At 35.2% G+C, this 22,179-nt stretch overlaps 2 protein-coding genes across 6 annotated transcripts; both read left to right on the forward strand.

Annotated features, from left to right (window-relative positions):
* Positions 1-2,152: 2,152 nt before the first annotated feature.
* On the forward strand, positions 2,153-5,453 carry LOC140868621 (cysteine-rich receptor-like protein kinase 15). Of its 3 annotated transcripts, none has more exons than XM_073272931.1 (7): positions 2,153-3,027; positions 3,410-3,550; positions 3,643-3,764; positions 3,903-4,113; positions 4,215-4,452; positions 4,707-4,857; positions 5,109-5,453. In XM_073272931.1, the coding sequence occupies exons 1-7, from the start codon at positions 2,187-2,189 to the stop codon at positions 5,340-5,342; spliced, it is 1,938 nt and encodes a 645-aa protein (XP_073129032.1). In that variant the 5' UTR covers positions 2,153-2,186; the 3' UTR covers positions 5,343-5,453. The 3 variants fall into 3 exon arrangements, with proteins under 3 accessions (XP_073129032.1, XP_073129039.1, XP_073129042.1); XM_073272938.1 differs by having other exon boundaries at positions 3,649-3,764; XM_073272941.1 differs by lacking the exon at positions 5,109-5,453 and having other exon boundaries at positions 4,724-4,858.
* Positions 5,454-10,083: 4,630 nt separating this feature from the next.
* LOC140868252 (cysteine-rich receptor-like protein kinase 15) lies at positions 10,084-14,034 on the forward strand. 3 transcript variants are annotated; one of them, XM_073272918.1, is made up of 7 exons: positions 10,084-10,940; positions 11,118-11,254; positions 11,343-11,468; positions 12,565-12,775; positions 12,868-13,108; positions 13,448-13,595; positions 13,659-14,034. In XM_073272918.1, the coding sequence occupies exons 1-7, from the start codon at positions 10,106-10,108 to the stop codon at positions 13,995-13,997; spliced, it is 2,037 nt and encodes a 678-aa protein (XP_073129019.1). In that variant the 5' UTR covers positions 10,084-10,105; the 3' UTR covers positions 13,998-14,034. The 3 variants fall into 3 exon arrangements, with proteins under 3 accessions (XP_073129019.1, XP_073129014.1, XP_073129025.1); XM_073272913.1 differs by having other exon boundaries at positions 13,448-14,034; XM_073272924.1 differs by lacking the exon at positions 12,565-12,775 and having other exon boundaries at positions 11,347-11,468; positions 12,854-13,108; positions 13,448-14,034.
* Positions 14,035-22,179: the final 8,145 nt, after the last annotated feature.

Here is a 22,179-nt window from a genome sequence, read left to right on the forward strand (position 1 = left end):
AGATGCCATCAATAATGACATAAAGAATTCAAGACAGCTGTGAAGTTTCTCGGTGAAACGAGTGGAACTTCGGCTATAAATACAAGATTTTATAAGGAAGCTGAAGACATCGATCATTTCCTTCAGTTTTCTTACAAACAAAACATTGTAATATTTCTCTTTCTATTGTATTAAATTTTACTTTTATGTATTTCAAGAACAAGGCTACTATGAGTAGCTAAACAAGTTATCTCCTCCTCTTCAAAGGAGGTTGATTTATGTAATAATATGTTGTCTGAATAAATTTCCGAAGCTCTTCTCTATCATGTTATTTTATTTAAAAAATTAAGCTTTTACTATACGCCCTAAGGTAGAAAACGAAATAGGGTTGTGCTAGCTGCTGCTGAAGGAGTCTGTGTCAGGAACCATCGGTTGCGATCACGTGGTTTGGTTGTGAGGAACAACCTGTAAAACCCGGTGGACATAACCCGGAAACAGTGTGGTCAAAGAGGTATTCTGCTTTAATTTACTGACGGAAGCATGATGGGATTAAGCCTTTAAATTTTAAATATGGAAATAAAAGGTAGAATGGACATTATTTAGTTTTAAGGACAAATTCAAGAAACTATTTAATGAATCAGGGATATATTTGAAACATGAAAAATGAAAGAGGTATAATACGAAAAATAAAAAAGATACAGGGATATATTTAGGAATTGTCCCAAAATTCTAGATTGACTCGGGCTAGGCTATTGGCGGCTGAGATATTTGGAAAGTTTGACTGAGCAAATAATATACATCGTGAATTAATTGAATGAATAATGAAGCGCACGGTCAGATTTCAATTAATACGATAGCATTATTACATGGGAAAATAGATTTTTTTTCCCTTCTATTTCTATCAACTTTCTTATTTTTTGGTTTAATCAATTGATTTTGATACACTAACTTTTAATTTGCGACTATTTTAATTTATTGGCTATTGATGACGTGCCATCCAAAAATATGAAGTGATAATGGAACATGATGACGTCGCATCGAAAAAGACTGATATGTTAAGTCATCACGTTATCAATTGTAACAAAATAGTCGAAAATTAAAAGTTAGTGTACTAATTTTTTTTGAAAATTGTTAGTGTAATACTTAAAACTAAAACTTTAAAAAGTTATTTAACCAAAAATAAAAAATAGATAAGTTAATAGACAAAAAAATTATTTTCTCTTATATGAGTTGGAAAATTGAAAGCAAGTGCTGGGATGACTTTATTTATTAGGCATTAGGGTTAGAGAAGAGAAATATTGGCCATATATAATTCTTGAAATGACTTTTGGTTTCCATCTAGATGTAGTACTTGGTTACCTTCACGTCACGGTACGAGATTAAGAGCATGTTTGGTATAAATTTATAATAATATAATATAATAGAATGATATTTGAATGAAATCAATTTGAAATGAAATAATTAAGAATGAAAATGTAATTGCGCAGTTATATTCTATTCTAATTATTGGTACGAAAAAAATGTAATGAAATTATTTTTAATAATAAAATGTTTTTTAAATAAAACAAAAAATAAACTCAAATATATTATATTATTATTATTATTATTATTATTATTATTATTATTATTATTATTATTATTATCATCATCATCATCATCATCATCATCAAAATAATAATTATTGATGCTCTATAAGTTATTAGATAATTATTGTTATTTTGTTTAACTAATCTAAACCTATAATAATAATAGTAATATTTTTATTATTATCATTATTTTTATATAATAATTATTATGACAATAAAAATAAATAATAATAAATAATTTTAAATAATAATAATTATTAATCATCAATAATAATAACAATATTTAATTTTAATTAATATTTTTTATAAATAATAATTATATATCTATAAATAAATCATATTTACAATAAATAATATTAAATAATTACTATTTATCAAATAATGATTATATAATCATTTATAAGTTTATATATACAATTATAATTAAATATTAAATATAATTATATAGACGTAGATTATTAGAAAAAAAGCTAAATATAGAAAAAAAATTTGTACAAAAATAAAAAATGCTATGTGGGAATTAGAGGTCATTTTCTCCAAAATGCATTTATGGACGTGCAATAATAAAGCGTACGTACCATAGAATGGGCATCATTTTGCTTTGGGTGAGGCTTTGCAACCATGATTTCTCGAAGACGGCGGCAACTCGCCTCCATTTTCTTGACAGTCATGAACCTTGTGTCCACTACCAGAACGCAATTTGCGTGCCTTAACAACGGCAATTACTCAAGTAACAGCACATACAAGGCCAATCTCCAAACTCTCCTCTCCTCTCTGCCTACAAATATTGATATCAATGGATTCTACAATTCCTCCCTGGGCCAGAACCCGGATACGGTCTACGCCTCCGTGCTTTGCAGAGGTGATGTTCAGCTTGATATTTGTCGCGATTGTATCCAAAAGACCGCAAATGAATTGATTAAATCATGCCCGAATTCCAAACAGTCACTTATGTGGAATGAATTTTGCACGTTACGGTACTCCAATGAATCTATGTTCGGAATATTGTCGGAAGATCCAGTGTGCTACATGGTGAATAGCCTGAACTTCTCCAGTCCGAACCATTTTCTTGCGGATGTTAATGCCCTACTGCACAATATTAGTATCCAGGCTGCTGATGGTGGTTCTCTGAGAAAAGTTGCCGCTGGGAATACAATTAGTACGGTAGATGTTGATACTCTGTTTTCACTCGTTCAGTGTACGCCTGATTTGTCCATGGAGGATTGTTCTGGTTGTTTATCGTTTGCTGTCTCTGTTAATTCACAAATTTGTGACGGGAAGATAGGGTGTAGAATACTATTTCCTAGTTGCAATATTCGTTACGAAATAGTACCCTTTTACAATGGGACCAGGCTTCAAGAGTTACAGGATCAGCTTATAACAACACCGCCACCGCCACCGTCAATATTGTCACCAGCACCACCGCCGCCATCATTGTCACCAGCACCACTCACACTGCCAGGTAACGGATGATAATTAATTCAAGAGGTCCCCCATTGATCTTAACTTTTATGCGACAAAATGATCAAGCTTCTCAAATGGTTCGTTTCTTCGGTTGATGCATGTTCTATATGGTTTCTCTTTTCTTAGAATTTGGAAGACCATCTCTTCTAATATATCCAAGATGATGATGATGATGATATGCATTGATCTAAAATTTTATGCTGCTAAAGTCAATCGATCCCAAAAGTACAATTCGTTACATATGGTTATAATATGATAACAAATATATAGTATGTTCAGCCAATTATCAATCAGAGAGGGATTACCAGAAATATTAGTGAACATATATAACTTTTTTAGAAATTTAATTTCCTGGATTTGAATTCATTAACATTTTGCAGAGAAAAAGGATGGTAATAGAACTCGAACGAACATCATCATCGTCATCGTTGTTTCAATTGTTGTGTCTCTAATAGCAGCTGTATGGGCTGGCATCCTATTGATAAAACGAACAAAGACGAAACCGGAGGAAGAAGTTAGATGTAAGTTTTCTTTAATTCATCCTTTTCCCAAATATATATAACCCTTCAGGCTGTAACAGCAATTCGCTAAACCTTCCTCTTTCATTTTGAAGCTGTAGGTGACATTAATATGGCTGATTTTCTACAATACGATTTCCACCAAATCAAAATTGCTACTGATGATTTCTCAGATGCTAACAAACTGGGGCAAGGCGGATTTGGATCCGTTTACAAGGTACGTACCTAAACAAATATATATATTGGTTCAATTTAAAATCTTTTGTAGCTAGTCTGTTTTATCAATTGAATACTTTTTGTGACATAGATAGAGTACATGTTAGCTAGATTTGAATATGTTATTATTTAACTACAGGGAAAACTTCTGAATGGACTAGAAATAGCTGTAAAACGAATGTCCTTGGATTCGAGCCAAGGTCATGTAGAATTCAAGAATGAAGTTTTACTAGTGGCCAAGCTACAACACCGAAATCTTGTTAGACTCTTGGGTTTTTCTATGGAAGGGGATGAGAGGCTTCTTGTCTATGAGTTTGTTCAGAATACAAGCCTCGAAAGATTCATATTCGGTATAATTATAACTTCAGTGTTCTTTATGCCTGCTAATTGGTAACTCTTTCACTAGCTACTCGTTTGATCACATGTTAACATGTATTTGTATGTATCGCAGACCCAATCAAACGCAACGATTTAGATTGGGAGAGACGTTACAAGATTATTGTAGGAATTGCTAAGGGGCTTTTATATTTGCACGAAGAGTCTCGACTCAAAATCATTCACCGGGATCTCAAAGCTAGTAACATACTTCTAGATGAAGATATGAATCCAAAAATTGCAGACTTTGGCATGGCGAAACTTTTTGCTGGTGATGAAACTCATGGCAGTACCAATAGAATTGTGGGAACTTAGTAAGTGTTATTTCACTTAAAAGCAGAGACAGTCCCAAATCCCAACGTCTATTCAATAGGTTTTTGGGGGTGAAAGTTTCGTTTTTTTTAAATTAATATAATAGTTAGACACATGAGCACTTTCACCCCAAGGGCTCCACGGATGACTGTCAAATTTGTTTTCATTTACCTCGTATTAGCTTCATATGCACGATTATACTTGGTAGTTGTACAATTTTTTTCTCACTTACATATACCAATAATTACTTATATAGTGGGTATATGCCGCCAGAATATGCAATGCACGGACAGTTCTCAGTCAAATCCGATGTATTTAGTTTTGGCGTACTTGTCCTAGAAATTCTAGCCGGCCAAAGAAACAACTCATTTCGACACGGAGAGAATGCAGAAGACCTCTTAAGTGTGGTAAGAAAGTGTGCATTGTGTAATGCTTTTGAGTCTTAATTATTCTCGTATTAGCTAAATCAATAGTAGAGAAGAGGGTTGCTCTCCTTCTCATCTTGCTTTCCCTTAATAATTTCTGTAAGTTTCCATATAATTGAGCAAAATAACATATTTTGTGCATTCTAGTTTAACTTTTCATCAAGAATGTTGACTTTCATATTGTTCGTTATACTATTAAATGCTGGCTTATTTAAGAATAAAATATTTTGCAGGCATGGAAATATTGGTACCAAGGAACAATTCAAGATATGATAGATCCTGTTTTGCGAGCTAGTTTGGGTTTCTCACATGATATGTTGCGCTGCATTCACATCGGTTTGTTATGTGTGCACGATAATCCAATAGATAGACCAACAATGACTTCAGTCGTTCCAATGCTAAGCAGCTTTACCATATCCTTGCCGGTACCTTCACAATCATCATACTTTACCTCTAGTGATTTATAATTATAATGAACTTTTTGTCAAGCATGAGTTATCTATCAATTTTACTTGAGTGCAGGTAATGTAAAAACAATGAATGAGTGAATATTGATGCTCCAAATTTAAGAATTTTGTGATAACCTACCATTTTTTTTTTTTTCCCGTTTTTCCTTTTATTACTAATAACCTACTAAAGAGGTGATGCGTTTTACGTACGTGCATAATCTACTAATCAACAGACGAGTGAAGAGATTAATTTTCAAACAATTTAAAGGCTCCCTTTTTATTTTGCAGCCTAGCACCTTGATGCTGATACGTGAATATAATTTTTTAAGATCAGTGACAAGTTAATTTCCTTTGACTATGGCCAGCATAATTGAATTAGTTGTGATAGTTATATCTGGAAAATTCACTGCATTTCTCCTAATTAAAAAGACTGTATAAAATTGTTAGCATTGTCAGGTTAATCGTGCATGAGTGAGAGTAATATTAAGATATGATGAATGACCTCCTGTAGAGCCCTCACGCGTCAAGCTGCACTATTCGATTTTTTCAGTCGATTCGGTTTGTTCGAATTTTTTGTCAGTTCAAAATTATCCTTAATCCACTAAACATTTTTTTATATATATAATTATTAGTTTAATGAAATTCAGTTTTTTGGGTCGATTCGGTTTTTGTTTTCTTTAATTTGGATTTACGATTTTTTTTTTCTATTTTAGCCAAATTTGAAGACACCTAGCTATATACTTTAAAAATATTGATTAAATTTTTATATATTGTATGTTAGAGACAATTTATTGTATATTGTTCATAGATTTTCATCATGTAATAATTATTTTGTAAAATTTTGGTTTTTAAAAGTAATTGTTTATTTTGTGTGGTCACTAGTATGTACTTTTAATTAAATTTTTTACAATTAAATTTTCAAATTTAAATCATACATAATTGAGATTTTGTTATCATATATTTAAATTGTAATATAATATTGATTATTATTATTATGTGTATTTAATTATTTTCTTAAAAAATAAAAAATAAAAAATAAAAATCAAATCAAGTTGGTTCGGGTTGATAGAGTTATTGAGGGTTAGGGTTGGTCGTTTTCGGATTGATTCGGGTTCAGGGAGAGAAATTTTTTTAGCAGTACCTTGTGTCAATCCAATCCGAACTAATCTGATACATCCGAATTTACAACCATATCCAGTTTTACAAGATTTATGTTGAGAGTCTTTATACAAGATAGTATTTTTACTTTTTGATTAATATTATGATTTTAGTTTAATAATTTTTCCTTGAACTTTTTTTTGTACTTGATCATGTTGAATTATTTGAAAACAGTAGAATTCAATTTTTTTTAGAAATGATATATACCGTTGTATGCGATCACTAGCACTATCCAACATATTTTGATGAAAACCCCGACAAAAGTAAAAACAAAATTTGGATCAACCCAAACCCAAAAACTCCAAATCATAATCCGATTTTTTCGGGTCGCCTTCAATAGTACTTCCCTAAAACTGGAATATAATTAATAAAATAATATTTTCACTACAAGTTGTAGTGAACCCGAAATCCATTTTAGGTGGTAAATTTGACTAAACATGTTTAGAATAAGTTTAACATGATTTAAGGGGTTTTATTTTATTTTGATTAAAAAAATCGGTAAATCGCCTCCAGGATATCCAAAAATGGTCTGTAGAGAAAAATGGGTTCGGATGTTCGGAACCACTAAATTGGACCAAAGGAAGATCGGAGGATCCGAAATAGTCCGAGTGAGGCTGGGAAGCAATGGTAGAGTACGGACCTTCCGAAGTGTGTTAGACCATGCAGATTTGAGGTGTCAAGTGTGTGTGGACACGTGAGTTTTCATGTTGATCGGAACGTCCGAAGTTTGAGATCGGAATGTTCGATTATGATCGGAACGTCCGATGTTTCGGAGCTTCTGATCAGAGGCAGTTTAAGACATGATAATCATGGGAGTTTACACTTTCTGAACTCCGTCTTTAAATATGCCGTGGATTTCTCATTCCAAGTGCGTGTTTTAGTTGTTTGATGCTGAGTTTGTGTTTATTTCGGTTATTTATTTCTCGTTTTATATTTTATTTCTTTATAATTAGTATAAAAAACAAAAAAATCCCTCAGTTACTCGTGCCCTTCCTAGAAAAAAATATTATTGATCCTTTCTTTATGTATTCGACCCTACTCACAATTACAATATTTACTCGGGAATAGGAATTAAAGTTTAGTGGATCGACGACAAACCAATATCTATATGAATAAATTTTAGGTATTAAATGTAGTGTAGTAACACAATGAGTTTGACTTTATTTATCAGGTAGCTAAGAGAAATATTTGGCCATATGTAATTCTCGAAATGACTTTTGGTTCCATATATCTATATGACTATATCTATATATATTTGGTTACCATCACGCCACGATATGAGACTTTAGGTTCAAGATTAATTTTGGCATTACATTTATGGATGTACATTAAAGTTATTACTCCACAATAGGGTAGATGTGATAATTTTTTACTGTTTGCTTCCAGCTTCATAATTAATTCTCGAGGTTAGGTGTAGCACAAATAAATATCAATAATGTAGCATTTAGGAAGCGAAGTCAGCTGGATATTCATGAATCATATGGATCATCAATGAGGTTTTAACAAGTGCGAAGCTTAGAAATCAAGTTTCAAATTTAAACGATGGAGATTGTTATTTAATAGATCTTTCAAGTTTTAAACAATAAATACATATTTATAAACAAAATTTTCATTCAAAATAATAAATGATAAAAAGTGATTGCTTACTTGAGTTCAAGCGTATTAAAACTTAAGCTAAGTTTTTAGAACATCATCCATGAGGAGGTTAACATCCCATATATGGAAGTGAGTTTCGAATAGACATTATTTTGCTTTGCACGAGACATAACTCATCACGCAACGATGATTTCTCAAAGATGTAGCCGCTACCAGCTTGCGATTAAGTAAGTGCACAGACAACGATAATTACTCAATTAACAGCACAGACGACGTCACGTTTTCTGACAATACATCATCATTTTTCGGTGCCGCGCGTTAGCATTTCGGTAACACAAAAACTCGAGTGCGGATCCTGGGCCGTGTAGAGAAAAACGCGTTTGACGGCCTTCCTTCCTTTATGTTTTTTTTATATATACAAATTTTCTCTTTTATTTTAATTTGGTTTTTTTGGTAAAAAGATAGGTTCTAAATTTTGGTTTGTTGAATTAATTAATTACAATAAATCAATAAAAATAATAATTAGTTTCGGTATATTAAATTTTTTTGTATGTATAATTAACATCGATCGTATCGAAATTTAGATGAAAATAATATGTCTTGGTATATTAAATTTTTTTATGTGTATAACTTGCATACCTATTATACTGAAATTTTGGAAGTATATACAATTCTATATTGAAAAACAAACTTGTATATTTTTTAGATTATAAATATATTGTTTAAAAATATTATATATTTTTTTATTCATATATATTTTTTGATATTTCGGTATGCACCAAAATTTTTAAATTTGATACAGTTATCGTATCGAAATTGTTAACCGATAAAAATATTATTATTAATATAATAATATTTGATTTTAAAAATATTGATTTAACTTTATAACAGCTGTATATATGATTTCATATAAAATAAATTTAATAATAAATTAATATATATAATTATTTTAAAATTTATCTTTTTAATGAAATATTTTTAAAATTTAATTTTAGGTTAAACTAATAATTAATTTCGTTATATACCAAATTTTTCGAAACGATAACGGTATGAAATTTGAAAATATATAATACTTTTAAATAATAAATTTATAATTAAAAAATATTTAAGTTTTTTCATTTTAAATGGTATACACCAATATCGTACTGAAATTTCTGTATAATCGATATGCTAATTATGTGTGCTAAAAATTCGATATATCGAGACTGATTAGTATTTTTATTGAAAGTAAAATTTGGAACACATGTTAAAGCCAAATTAAAATAAAAACATATTTTTAAAAAAAATGAAGAAGAAGGAAGGAAGGCCATCAAATGCTGTCGTTTGATGGCCACAACATAGGGTGTGGTTTCCTCTGGACAACATAGGATCCGCACCCCAAAAACTCTAGTAAGACAAATCTTCTATTTAGGTTATCCATGAAAAAATACTACTTGTTATGTCAAAATTAAGTATTTATTTTTACTGTAAATATGTGTTGGATTGACCCGTCTTACAGGAGACCTGCTTTTCGACGAAATATGATCAAATTATTACCAAAAAATTCGAAGTCAGTGCACTGAAACCAAAATATTAAAACTTAGTGGACAAAACCCCAAATAAACAGGTTAGTGGACCAAAAAAAACTATTATTATCATTTATTTCTTTGAAAATATTTTGGTCAGCTAAATTTTCTTATTTTTTGGGGTTTGATCTACTAAAATTTGAAAGTTTTTGATATTTTTGGCTTTAATAAGTTTTATTCTACCGATTATTAACTTTGATATTTTATGCTTTGTTATCCGACGCCACGTGAGCAATCTCATAAGAAAATAGTCAGAAAGATAAAAAGTTAGCGTATCAAAATCAACTTTGAAAACTAAAATAATACCAATATAAATCTAAAATGTGGTTAATTTTTGAGAAATTATAATAATTTTCCTGTTTTTAATTGACAGGAAAAATAATTGACGGCAACACAAATGACTTGTGTTTCAACTCTTTGCAGTCGTTTCCCACTCCACATCAAGAAAGAACCTTTTTCTTTATGTTTTACATGCAAATGAGTTGTTTGAGATATTGCTTACTCGGCCTCGTGATCCCGCTGCACCTTTCAGTCTCCATTAAAGCTATATCTCCTTACCTTGTCTGTGTGTATAACGGCATGAGCTACACGAGTAACAGCGTCTACGATTCAAATCTCAACACCCTTCTCTCGTCTCTTCCCACAAATATAAACAGCAGCGGTTTCTACAGCGCCTCGCTGGGGCAAAACCCAGATAGTGCCAACGCCGTGGTGCTCTGCAGAGGAGACGTTCAGCTCGAAACATGTCGAAGCTGCGTACAAGAAGCATCCGTTGACCTCGTCACATCATGCCCAAATCACAAACAGGGATATGTCTGGTACGAGCTTTGCATGTTACGATACTCGAACGAGTCCATATCCGGAATCCTGGCAGTTACCAAATCATTTATAAGTGGGTTTTCGGATCATGTGAATGTTTCGAGTCCGGATCAGACGTTTAAGCTGGATCTGACGACGCTGATGTATGATCTTACACCAGAGGCGGCCTCTGGTGGCACTCTGCGGAAGGTGGCGGCAGGGAATATAAGTACGTCTGCTCTTACAACTATTTTCGCTCTGGAGCAGTGCATACCGGATTTGTTTATAGATGATTGTATCAGCTGCTTGACCCAACTCGTTGAATATCTGCTGCTATGTTGCGATGTTAAGAAATGGGCCGTAGCTTTCCATCCATGTTGTCAAATTCGATTTGGGACTCAACTCTTTTACAATGAAACCAGGCTTGGAGAATTTCTGGTACCTCAACTCAGCTCACCGCCACCATTGCAGATGCAAGCACACGCGCCGCTGCCGTCAGGTAATCCAAAACTATACTTTTTAGGCAGTGTTTGAGCACTTTTAAAAAGTACTTCTTTTAACTCTTTTTTTTTTTCCTCTATAGTCAAGTTGGGGTGTTCTGTTTATATTCTATGTTTATTTAAATTACAAAATAATGTTTTTAAAAGCGATTTAAAACGTAAGATTTGATTTGCAGGGGAAAAAGATGAGAGTACCGTAGTCATCATCATTGTTGTATCATTGGCCGGCGCTGGTTTGTTGCTCTCTATCGGCGTTGGAGTCCTGTTTACAAAGTGTATAATTAAGACAAAGTCAAATTGCAAGAACTTGACCGTAAGTTTTTTCAATTTTTGTGGCCAATTCTAATTAGCCCTACCAATTACATATGCAACAAAAATGTTTGTTTTTCTTTACTGTGAAGCTAGCTGCTGACGACATTAGCACATTTGAATCATTTCAATTTGATTTTGCCAAAATCAGAGCAGCAACTAATGATTTCTCTGATGCCAACAAACTCGGGGAAGGTGGATTCGGGGCTGTTTACAAGGTAAGACGAGAAAAATTATATATGTTCTAGCTCTACGTACATGACATCTAGGATCTATATAATTCAGGTGAGACTATGCTTCACCAGGTGTAGCTGGTGTGCTACACCTGGTGGAGCTAAGCCCTTGTTCAAGGGAGGGCCCACATGATAACATGTGGGTCTCACATGTTATCATGTGGACCCTATTGATCCAAGGGCTATACTGCTGCATCTGGAGAAGAACTCCAGCTGCAGCATAGTCTCACCTGTATAATTCCTATCTCAACCAGCCTTGACTTTTTTTAGATCTAAAGGACAATAATGACCAAACAACTGATATATTTATAAGTACGTGTAACGAATGGTAAAAAGCTTGATCAATTATGACAGGAATCATATTGTAATTGTAGGATAAAATCAAGAGTCGGATGCTGCAGCGAAAAATAAATATGTAAAATAAACAAAAATAAATAACACAAAAAATTAATTTTGCACGAGTATAAAAACTCGTGCGGGTGCCTTAGGGCCAAATATCACTAAAAAAAGAAGTAAGATCAGTCTTATAAAATAATACTAGTGATTTTACGAAAAATCAATAAATTTTAAATTTTTCAACAAGTTAGAAATCAAACTTGCATGCTAAATATTAAGAATATAAAACAAATCAGATGCAACTCCCGTAGCCTAAATTTGAAAAACAACAAAAATCGTCGAACAACACTATTCCCACAGTGTTGTATTCGATGTCGTCTTCAACACCAACGGCAGCACGGACTTCTTCAGAATCTTCGAATTCTTCAATGTAATTTTTCTCTGAAAGCTCTCTGAATTCTCCTTTGAAGTTTACGTTTGTGAACAGAAATCTTTTACTTATAGATGAGAGTCTAAAAAGTATACAAATAAGGAAATAAGACTTTGTTAGGAATAAAACTAATATATAATAACAATAATACACAATATTTTATCTTCAGATTTTCGATAATAAACTAAAATATTTAAACCTAACATATCAAATCTTTTGTCTTGCAAAATTCAATATTATAATTAACACGCTTAACGAAAATATTTTCAAGGAATTTTCTTTCAAATTAATTTTATGACATGATCAAAATGTTAGGGAGAACTTCAAAATGGCCGAGAAATAGCTGTCAAAAGGTTGTCAATGGATTCAACTCAAGGCCATTTAGAATTCAAGAATGAGGTATCGTTGATGGCGAAGCTTCATCACGGGAATCTAGTTCGGCTCTTGGGTTTTTCCATCGACATAAAGGAGAGGCTTCTCGTGTATGAGTTTGTTCACAATGCAAGTCTTGACAAATTCATATTCGGTATAATTTTGATGTTCCTTTTTTTTTCTTTTCAAAATAAAATATTAGTTCTTTAATTATATTTTGATTAACACACAGATTTGAATGTTTAGATCCAATCAAGAAAAGATATTTGAACTGGGAGCAGCGTTACAACATCATAATGGGGATTGCAAGGGGACTCGTTTATCTGCATGAAGATTCTCAGTTAAGGATCATTCACCGGGATCTCAAAGCAAGCAATGTACTACTTGATACAGATATGAATCCAAAAATTGCAGACTTTGGCACAGCTAGATTATTTGAGCCAGATGAAACGTCGCGAGGCAATACGAGAAGAATTGTTGGAACATTGTGAGCCCTTTTGCTGACTCAATTTCCATAGCAATTGTTTTAGTTTATGCTGTTCCTACTTGCAGATCAAACTACGTACTTTGGTTGACATGTATAATATCTTTTTGAAAATTTAAGAGATGAATTAACAAAACATTTTTTTTTTATCATTCATACTGATTGAAATCACAAGTACATCAATATAAAGGGAGGATCCCTAATCACTCTCCTACAATTAGCTAGGCTATCAAATCTCCTACATATAGTCAATTAATGCCTACAATTAACCAATATACACAAGTTAGTAATAACAAACTAATCATGATAGGACATATAACAATATATATCTGTGTATTGTAGTGGATACATGCCATCAGAATATGCTATCCATGGACAGTTCTCAGTTAAGCTAGACGTATTCAGTTTCGGAGTGATGATCATGGAAATTGTAACTGGTCAAAAAAACAATGGTTACCAGAACGAAGGGGACGCGAACTTCATAAGCCGTGTAAGTAAATTAGCATTTGAGAATACCGTTTTTTTATATATCCAAGCTGAATTCTATTTGCAGGTGTGGAACTGTTGGCGTCAAGGGACGATTGCAAATATGATAGATCCCATATTGTTGAGTGGTGTTTCTGATATTCCGCCCGACATGTTGAGATGCGTTCACATCGGATTGTTGTGTGTTCAAAAGAATGCAGCGGACAGACCAACAATGGCTTCTGTTGTTGTTATGCTCAGTAGCATCACTATAACTATGCCAGTACCTTCGGCACCTGCATTCTTCGTGTCTGGTGATCACAATGATAGCTCAGGAGGGCTTCCAAGAATTTCTTCCAATAGCTTAGCTCCCTCAGTTAGTTCATCCCAAAACGATACTTTGATCACTATACTATATCCAAGGTGATTATTTTGAGTAGCGGAGCCATACGTACTGAACTCAAAATATGAATTAATAATGTATTTAATTGATGTAATTGAGTTTATATAACTCTTATGTCATTGGTGATATTGATGTCAATTGTCTACACATAAACCTATATCAACCATGCATCTAAATAATCGAAATGAAAACTTGAAATGAGAAATGTAAAAGGATAATAATTAACGTCAAATTATAAGCAACATCAATGAAAAATGTTTGCTAGCCCTGAACATATTACATATATACTTTTCACTTCATATACCGATTGACTCGGGTTGGGCCATTGGCTGATGATGTAGCAAAAAAATGATATTACCCGATTGGAGAGAATCTGGGTAACTTATGGAGATCTGGATGTTAAGGGTGAGGCCCATTAAAGAATCCCACATCGAATGTTTGAAGAAAGAAGAATGAAGGATCTACTATAAATAGAGCTCCCTTATTTATTGTATCACATTCTTCTCTTTTGTATTGACAGTAGAAAAGAAAATAAAGAGTAGAAAAAAGAGTTGTTCTTTTTTCGGTGATATCTTGTGTGAGTTAGAGAAATATTTTCTCGGTAATACTCGAGGCTTGGGTGTGGAGAGATATAGTGTTTTGTATATACTTGTAATATTTCTTCGGTAATAAAGATTTGTAGCAGCTCCGTGGACGTAGCCTATATTTGGTGAACCACGTAAATCTTTGGTGTTCTTGAAGATTATTTTATTGCGCAATTTCTATTATCGTCATGTTCGCTTCGGTTTAATCCACAACAACTGGTATCAAAGCTGTTACGGTGTTCGGGAGCCTTGGAGAAAAGATTTTTTGAAATTTTATTAAGGCAGGAGAAGCGATGGCCGGAAATGACGGATCGGGACCTGGAATCAATAAGTTCGATGGTACAGATTTCACGTTCTGCCGGTTACAAATTAAAGACTATTTGTACAGCAAGAAGCTACATCAACCTCTATCCGGGGAGAAGCCAGAAAAGATGGAGGATGATGAGTGGGAGCTCCTTGACCGACAGGTGTTAGGTGTAATACGATTGACCCTAACAAAGAACGTGGCACACAATGTGGCGGAGGCAAAAACCACGGAGGAGATGATGTCCATTTTGTCGGACATGTATGAGAAGCCATCAACAAATAATAAAGTGTTCCTCATGAAAAAATTATTCAACTTGAAGATGGAGGAAGGTGCTTCGGTGGCGGCACACATCAATGAATTCAACACGATTGTTTTCCAGCTAACATCGGTGGAAATCAAGTTTGATGATGAGATCCGTGCACTTATTCTTTTGGCGTCTTTACCAAATGTTTGGGAGCCGATGCGGGCAGCGGTTAGTAATTCTACTGGCAAAGGAAAATTACAATTCAATGATGTCAGAGATCGAATTCTTGGTGAAGAAGTTCACAGGATGGATTCGGGAGAAGCGACATCATCGAGATCTGCTCTTAATCTCGAGAATAGAGGCAGAGGCAGGAGCAGCGAAAAAAGTTCTAACCGATGGCGTGGCAGATCCAAATCAAGAACTGGAAAAGACAAAAATACTTTTGAAAAGAAAATTGAAGTGCTAGAGCTGTGGTGAAACTGGTCATATGAAAAAGGACTGCAAATCACCCAATAATAATGCAAATGTTGTTACTGAGAATGTACATGATTCCTTAGTACTATCCATGAAAAGTCCGGTTGATTCTTGGGTTATGGATTCGAGAGCTTCGTTTCATACCACTAGTGATCGTGAGCTATTCAGTAATTACACTGTTGATAATTACGGAAAAGTTTTTCTGGCTGATGGAAAACCTTTGGAAATAGCTGGTATGGGTGATATCAGTTTGAAAATGTCAAACGGATCTATCTTGAAGCTCAACAAAGTGAGGCATGTACCAAAGTTGACCTGGAATCTAATCTCAGTGGGACAGCTCGATGACGAAGGCCATAAAGTGACCTTTGGTGATGGATCTTGGAAAGTTAGCAAAGGGGCCACGATTATTGCTCGAGGAACAAAAACTGGAACTCTTTATATGACTTCCAGTTGTAGAGAAATGTTAGCAGCTGTGGATGCTGGAGCCAACTCAAGTCTATGGCATTGTAGACTTGGACATATGAGTGAAAAGGGAATGAAGATGCTGATATCAAAAGGAAAGCTACCAGAGTTAAAAACTGTCGAACACAAATTGTGTGAAAGTTGTGTTCTTGGAAAACAGAAAAGGGCGAGCTTTTCGAAAGGCGGTAGAGAACCAAAAGCAGCAAAATTGGATTTGATTCATACTGATGTATGGGGACCATCTCCTGTGACATCCCTTGGCGGCTCACGATATTATGTCACATTTATTGATGATTCGAGCAGGAAGGTTTGGATTTATTTTTTAAAAAATAAATCTGATGTTTACGAAAGCTTTAAGAGGTGGAAAGTCATGGTGGAAAATGAGACCAACTTAAAGGTGAAGTGCTTACGGTCTGATAACAGAGGAGAATATGAAGATTTTGAGTTTAAGAAGTATTGTGCACAAAACGGGATCAAGATGGAGAAAACCATTCCTGGTACACCTCAACAGAATGGTGTGGCTGAAAGAATGAACAGAACCCTGAATGAACGTGCCAGGAGCATGAGATTGCACGCAGGACTGCCGAAATAATTCTGAGCTGATGCAGTTAACACTGCAGCGTATCTGATCAACAAAGGACCTTCGGTACCACTTGATTGCAGAATACCAGAGGAGGTCTGGAGCGGCAAAGGAGTAAATATTTCGTTCTTGAAAGTGTTTGGTTGTCTCTCATATGTTCACATCGGTTCAGCCAGTAGAACGAAACTTGATCCGAAATCAAAGAAATGTTTCTTTATTGGTTATGGAGATAATGATTTTGGTTATCGGTTCTGGGATGACCAAAATCGAAAGATCATTCGGAGCAGAGATGTCATTTTTAATGAGCAAGTTTTGTACAAGGACAAGTCAGACATTGCAGCAGGAGATAAATGTCCTGAAGTCCAGAAGTCAAATGAAGTGTCATTGATAGATATTCCTATGAATGAGTCGGAGGATAGTAAGCAAGAAGAAGAAACTGCACAAGAAGTTGATCCACAAACTCCGGTGATTGAACTCAGGAGATCGTCAAGAACAATCAGACCACCTCAGAAATATTCCCCTGCACTTCATTATATTTTGCTGACAGATAAAGGTGAACCAGAGACCTTTGATAAAGTGATGCAAAATGATGATTCAATCAAGTGGGAGTTAGCCATGAAAGACGAGATGGATTTACTGTCATCCAATCAGACTTGGGAGTTAACAGAACTTCCGAAAGACAAAAAGGCATTACACAACAAGTGGGTGTACCGGATCAAAGAAGAAGTTGACGGTAGCAAGCGGTACAAGGCGAGACTTGTTGTGAAAGGTTTTCAACAGCGGGAAGGCGTTGATTATACCGAGATTTTCTCTCCAGTGGTGAAGTTAACTACTATCAGAACTATACTTGGACTAGTGGCTAAGGAAGACTTACATCTGGAGCAGTTGGATGTAAAGATGGCGTTTCTTCATGGTGACTTGGATGAAGAAATTTATATGAAGCAGCCACAGGGATTTGAAGTACGAGGAAATGAGAAAATGGTATGCAAACTTCAGAAGAGCTTGTACGGTCTCAAACAAGCTCCAAGAGAGTGGTACAAGAAGTTTGATGGATTCATGAATAATAACGGTTTTCTGAGGTGTCAGGCGGATCACTGTTGTTATATGAAGAAGATTAATGGTTCTTATATCATTCTACTGCTATATGTGGATGACATGTTGATAGCATGATCGTGTTTGGTGGAGATTGATAAACTCAAGAGAGAATTATCAAAAGAATTTGCAATGAAGAATTTGGGTGCTGCAAAGAAAATCCTTGGAATGAGGATCTCAAGAGATCGGGTGAACGGAGTCTTGAAGTTATCTCAGGCAGAGTACGTGAAAAAGGTGCTTAGTAGATTCAACATGGATGAAGCTAAACCAGTTAGTACTCCTTTGGCTAGTCATTTCAAACTAACCAAAGTCCAATCACCATCGACGGAGCAGGATCATGCTTATATGAATAAGATTTCTTATGCCTCTGCTGTCGGAAGCCTCATGTATGCAATGGTGTGCACGAGACCAGACATAGCACATGCAGTGGGAGTTGTGAGCAGGTTTATGAGCAATCCGGGAAAACAACACTGGGAAGCAGTGAAGTGGATTCTCAGATACTTGAAAGGTACTGCTGGTTTATCTTTATGCTTCGGGAGGACTAATCAGGACTTACAAGGATATGTCGATGCGGACATGGGTGGTGACTTAGATGGCAGAAAGAGTACTACTGGATATGTGTTCACATTGAGTGGTACGACAGTAAGTTGGGTGTCCAAGTTGCAAAAGATTGTTGCACTTTTGACTACTAAAGCTGAGTACGTTGCAGTCACGGAAGCGAGCAAAGAGATGATTTGGTTGAGATCATTCTTTGAAGAGTTGGGTCAGAAGCTTGAGGATAGCACTTTACACTGTGACAGTCAGAGTGCTATCCATTTGGCAAAGAATCCTGTTTATCATGCTAGGACGAAGCATATACAGGTTCGGTACCATTTTATCAGATCAGTTTTGGAAGATGGAATCTTGATGCTTGAGAAGATTTTTGGAAGTAAAAATCCAGCTGATATGTTCACAAAGGCGGTGACCACTGACAAACTGAAGTTGTGTTCGACTTCAGTTAGATTGCAAGTATAAGCAAGGAGGGATGAGTTGTTGCATTGACTGTGTGAAGCCATGATTGAAATCAAGTCTTCAAGTGGGAGAATTGTTAAGGGTGAGGCCCATTAAAGAATCCCACATCGAATGTTTGAAGAAAGAAGAATGAAGGATCTACTATAAATAGAGCTCCCTTATTTCAGTTATTGTATCTCATTCTTCTCTTTTGTATTGACAGTAGAGAAGAAAATAAAGAGTAGAAAAAAAGAGTTCTTTTTTCGGTGATCTCTTGTGTGAGTTAGAGAAATATTTTCTCGGTAATACTCGAGGCTTAGGTGTTGAGAGATATAGTATTTTGTATACACTTGTAATATCTCCGGTAATAAAGATTTGCAGCAGCTCCGTGGACGTATCCTATATTGGGTGAATCACGTAAATCTTTGGTGTTCTTGAAGATTATTTTATTCCGCAATTTATATTATCGTCATGTTCGCTTCGGTTTAATCCACAACACTGGATAGCCGGATTAATACTCGAACTGTTCCAAAGATCAAACTTCGTGGGTTGTCACCTGCATCACAAAGCAAAGTGAGTGGCACCGGGGGTTGCCTGGCGAAGACACTCCGACGCTCAAGTCAGTATTTGCCCAATAAAAGTTTTAGAGAACTAGAGCATGTGACTATAAAGTGCGTACCTTAATAATAAGAGAACTTGAGCTATTTATAGATAGTCAGAGAGTTTCATGGGCTTGAGCATCTTATGGGCTTTTATGTATTTATGGGTCTTGATAAAGTGTCCAAATAAATATCGAAATAATATGGGACTCATATGGATTGAGTCATTGGGCTTGGGCCCGTGATAAAGTCAAATTGGGTAATAACTCATCATAAGCCCCCCACTCTCGGGCATGTCGTGTGAGCGAGATGACCGAGAGTAGGAGTTTTTGGAGTAATATTGTAGGAGACTTGTAGTAAAAGTTAGATAATCTGGTTCCAGGAGATACTAAAATTTGAGTCGTAACATATCATAAGTCTCTTACTCTTGGGCATGTCGCGTGCTTCGGGTGAGCGAGAGTAGAAAATTTGGAGATACCGTTATGAAGTAATTGTAGTAGGAATGTGTTGCAATTGAATTGTAGATAGTAGAAAGCAAAGTCCTAGTTGACTTGAAAATTGTTGGATGCACAGTCCTGTCTGAATAATGAACATAGAATTGCAGTAGGATTGTGGTGTTATAGAATAGGAATCAAAGTTCTGCCATAATAATAATTGTAGAAACCCAATAAAACTCTAGCTAAATTATCATTATAAATTCAGCATCATAGTATAATTCTTGCTGTAATCAGCGTTATAAATTGATCCACAACTCTCGTTCGGCCTATTACTCATTCAATTCCGCGACATTAAAATTTATTTTGGTCCAAGTCTCGAAGCATTAAAAGTTATGGCGAAGAGGGAGGGACAAATTCAATTTGGGAATCATGACAATTGACTGGTACATGCCACGTTTCTCCCACCATTATGACCTTATATCTCTTTAATATAATAAAATATGAGATTGTGATATGATTGTACGTAATATAATATATAATATAAAATATATATTAGAATATATGTAATTGTGGGCCTTGCGGCACAACCTCTGCGCATCTTCCACCTTCGTCTTTCCATTGGGTTTAATGTATGGTTAAACTTGTGTGCATATATCTATACGCATATGCATCTATCATGTGTATCCCTGTGGGTTATGTGTCTATTTTCTCCACCATCTCCATTGACATTTGTTCCATCATCGGTCGACGACAAGAGAGATGGCGGTGGCTGCGGCGACGAGAGGGGACCGACATATCTGAAGGAGATGAACGGCAGATCGAGAAGAAGGAGATGACACGATGTAGCCCTGGAGGAGATACAACGGTGGCAACAGCCTGGGATGGAGGATGTTTTCGTTCGCTGGTGAGAGGGAAGCGAGGCAGCGGGTGGTGTTAGAGGAGTTGCAGGTGCGGCCGGCAGATCTTCGAAAGGGAGGAGGAGCGGCGGCTTGAGCTAGCTTCGAAGGAGATACGGCGGCGACGACGCCAAATCTGAATCTGGAGCTCCGATCACGGGTGTCGGTGAGGGGGCGACAGTGATGCCGACGATGTTCTTGGGCCGTAGAGAATATAGATACATACATATATACACATTGATGCATGCTATATCTACAAATATGTGAATACCCCATAATTATTCTTTCTCTTTTCCGTACGTACATGCACACATATATATACAATATATATATATATATATCTATATATATATATATATATTATTTATGATGAATATTATTGTTTGTTTATTGTTTCTATTTCTTCATGTGAGTTGTGTGTGTATGGATCCCCATCTATCTATCATCTCTCCACTATCACCAAGGATCATCGAAGAACGGCTAAATCGGCGACTGCGGCGTTGATCGACGATGGCTATGATAGGAAAAAGGAGGTGCAACAGTTCGCGGAGATCGACTTCCAGCCATGGAGTATCCACTATCGGTGGATGCGTCCAAATCTGGATCGATCGATGCTGCTCAATGAGGGTGGTTAGCGGCGTGAAGAAAATGTGGCGATGGGCTCCCGTCGATTTTCAGCCATGGAGTAGCTTCCAAGCTTTCCTGATCTGGCTCGACGGAGGCGGCATCATTTGTGGCGTTTTTGTGCGAGGAGCATCGCCGCGTGAGGAGATGGAAGAAAATAGTGCCCGGAGTCGACTTCCAGCATGGAATGTCCACCGCCGGTGGGTGATCCATTTCTTGGCTCGATCTGGGCGCGGTTGTTGCAGCGCGACGGCGGTCGTGGTACGACGACAATGGCGCGGAGACGAAGCGACGTTGAATTCTTTGGGTCATGAGAGGTATGGATAGATGTATGTATATACACGCATATGCATATACACACCTGTTATTTGTTGTTGACAATAATTATTTTATTTGTGTTTAAATGCATGGTCTGCTTCACAATAAAATTGTGAGAATTTTAATTGTCTCACCTTTATAACTTTTGTCTAATATTGTAAAAATATTATGACATGGTGAATTTTTTTTTACAGTCATTATGACTTGATAAATTTTTTATAGTCGATATGACTTTTTCTGAAAAAATATTTATAGTCGCTATGACTTTTCCTGAAAAATTTATTTATAGTCACTATGACTTCTTCTAAAAAAATTTTTATAGTCACTATGACTTGATAAATTTTTTATAGTCACTATGACTTCTTCTAAAAAAGTTTTTATAGTCTCTATGACTTTTTCTGAAAATTTAATATAGTCACTATGACTTCTTCTGAAAAAAAAATTTATAGTCTCTATGAATTTTCCTGAAAATTTTTTTATAGTCATTATGACTTTTTCTGAAAAAAATTTTATAGTCTCTATGACTTTTCCTGAATTTTTTTTTTATAGTCATTATGACTTCTTCTGAATTTTTTTTTTATAGTCTCTATGACTTCTTC

This window comes from Henckelia pumila, chromosome 1, assembly GCF_033568475.1.
Source record: "Henckelia pumila isolate YLH828 chromosome 1, ASM3356847v2, whole genome shotgun sequence".
NCBI classification, from domain to species: domain Eukaryota; kingdom Viridiplantae; phylum Streptophyta; class Magnoliopsida; order Lamiales; family Gesneriaceae; genus Henckelia; species Henckelia pumila.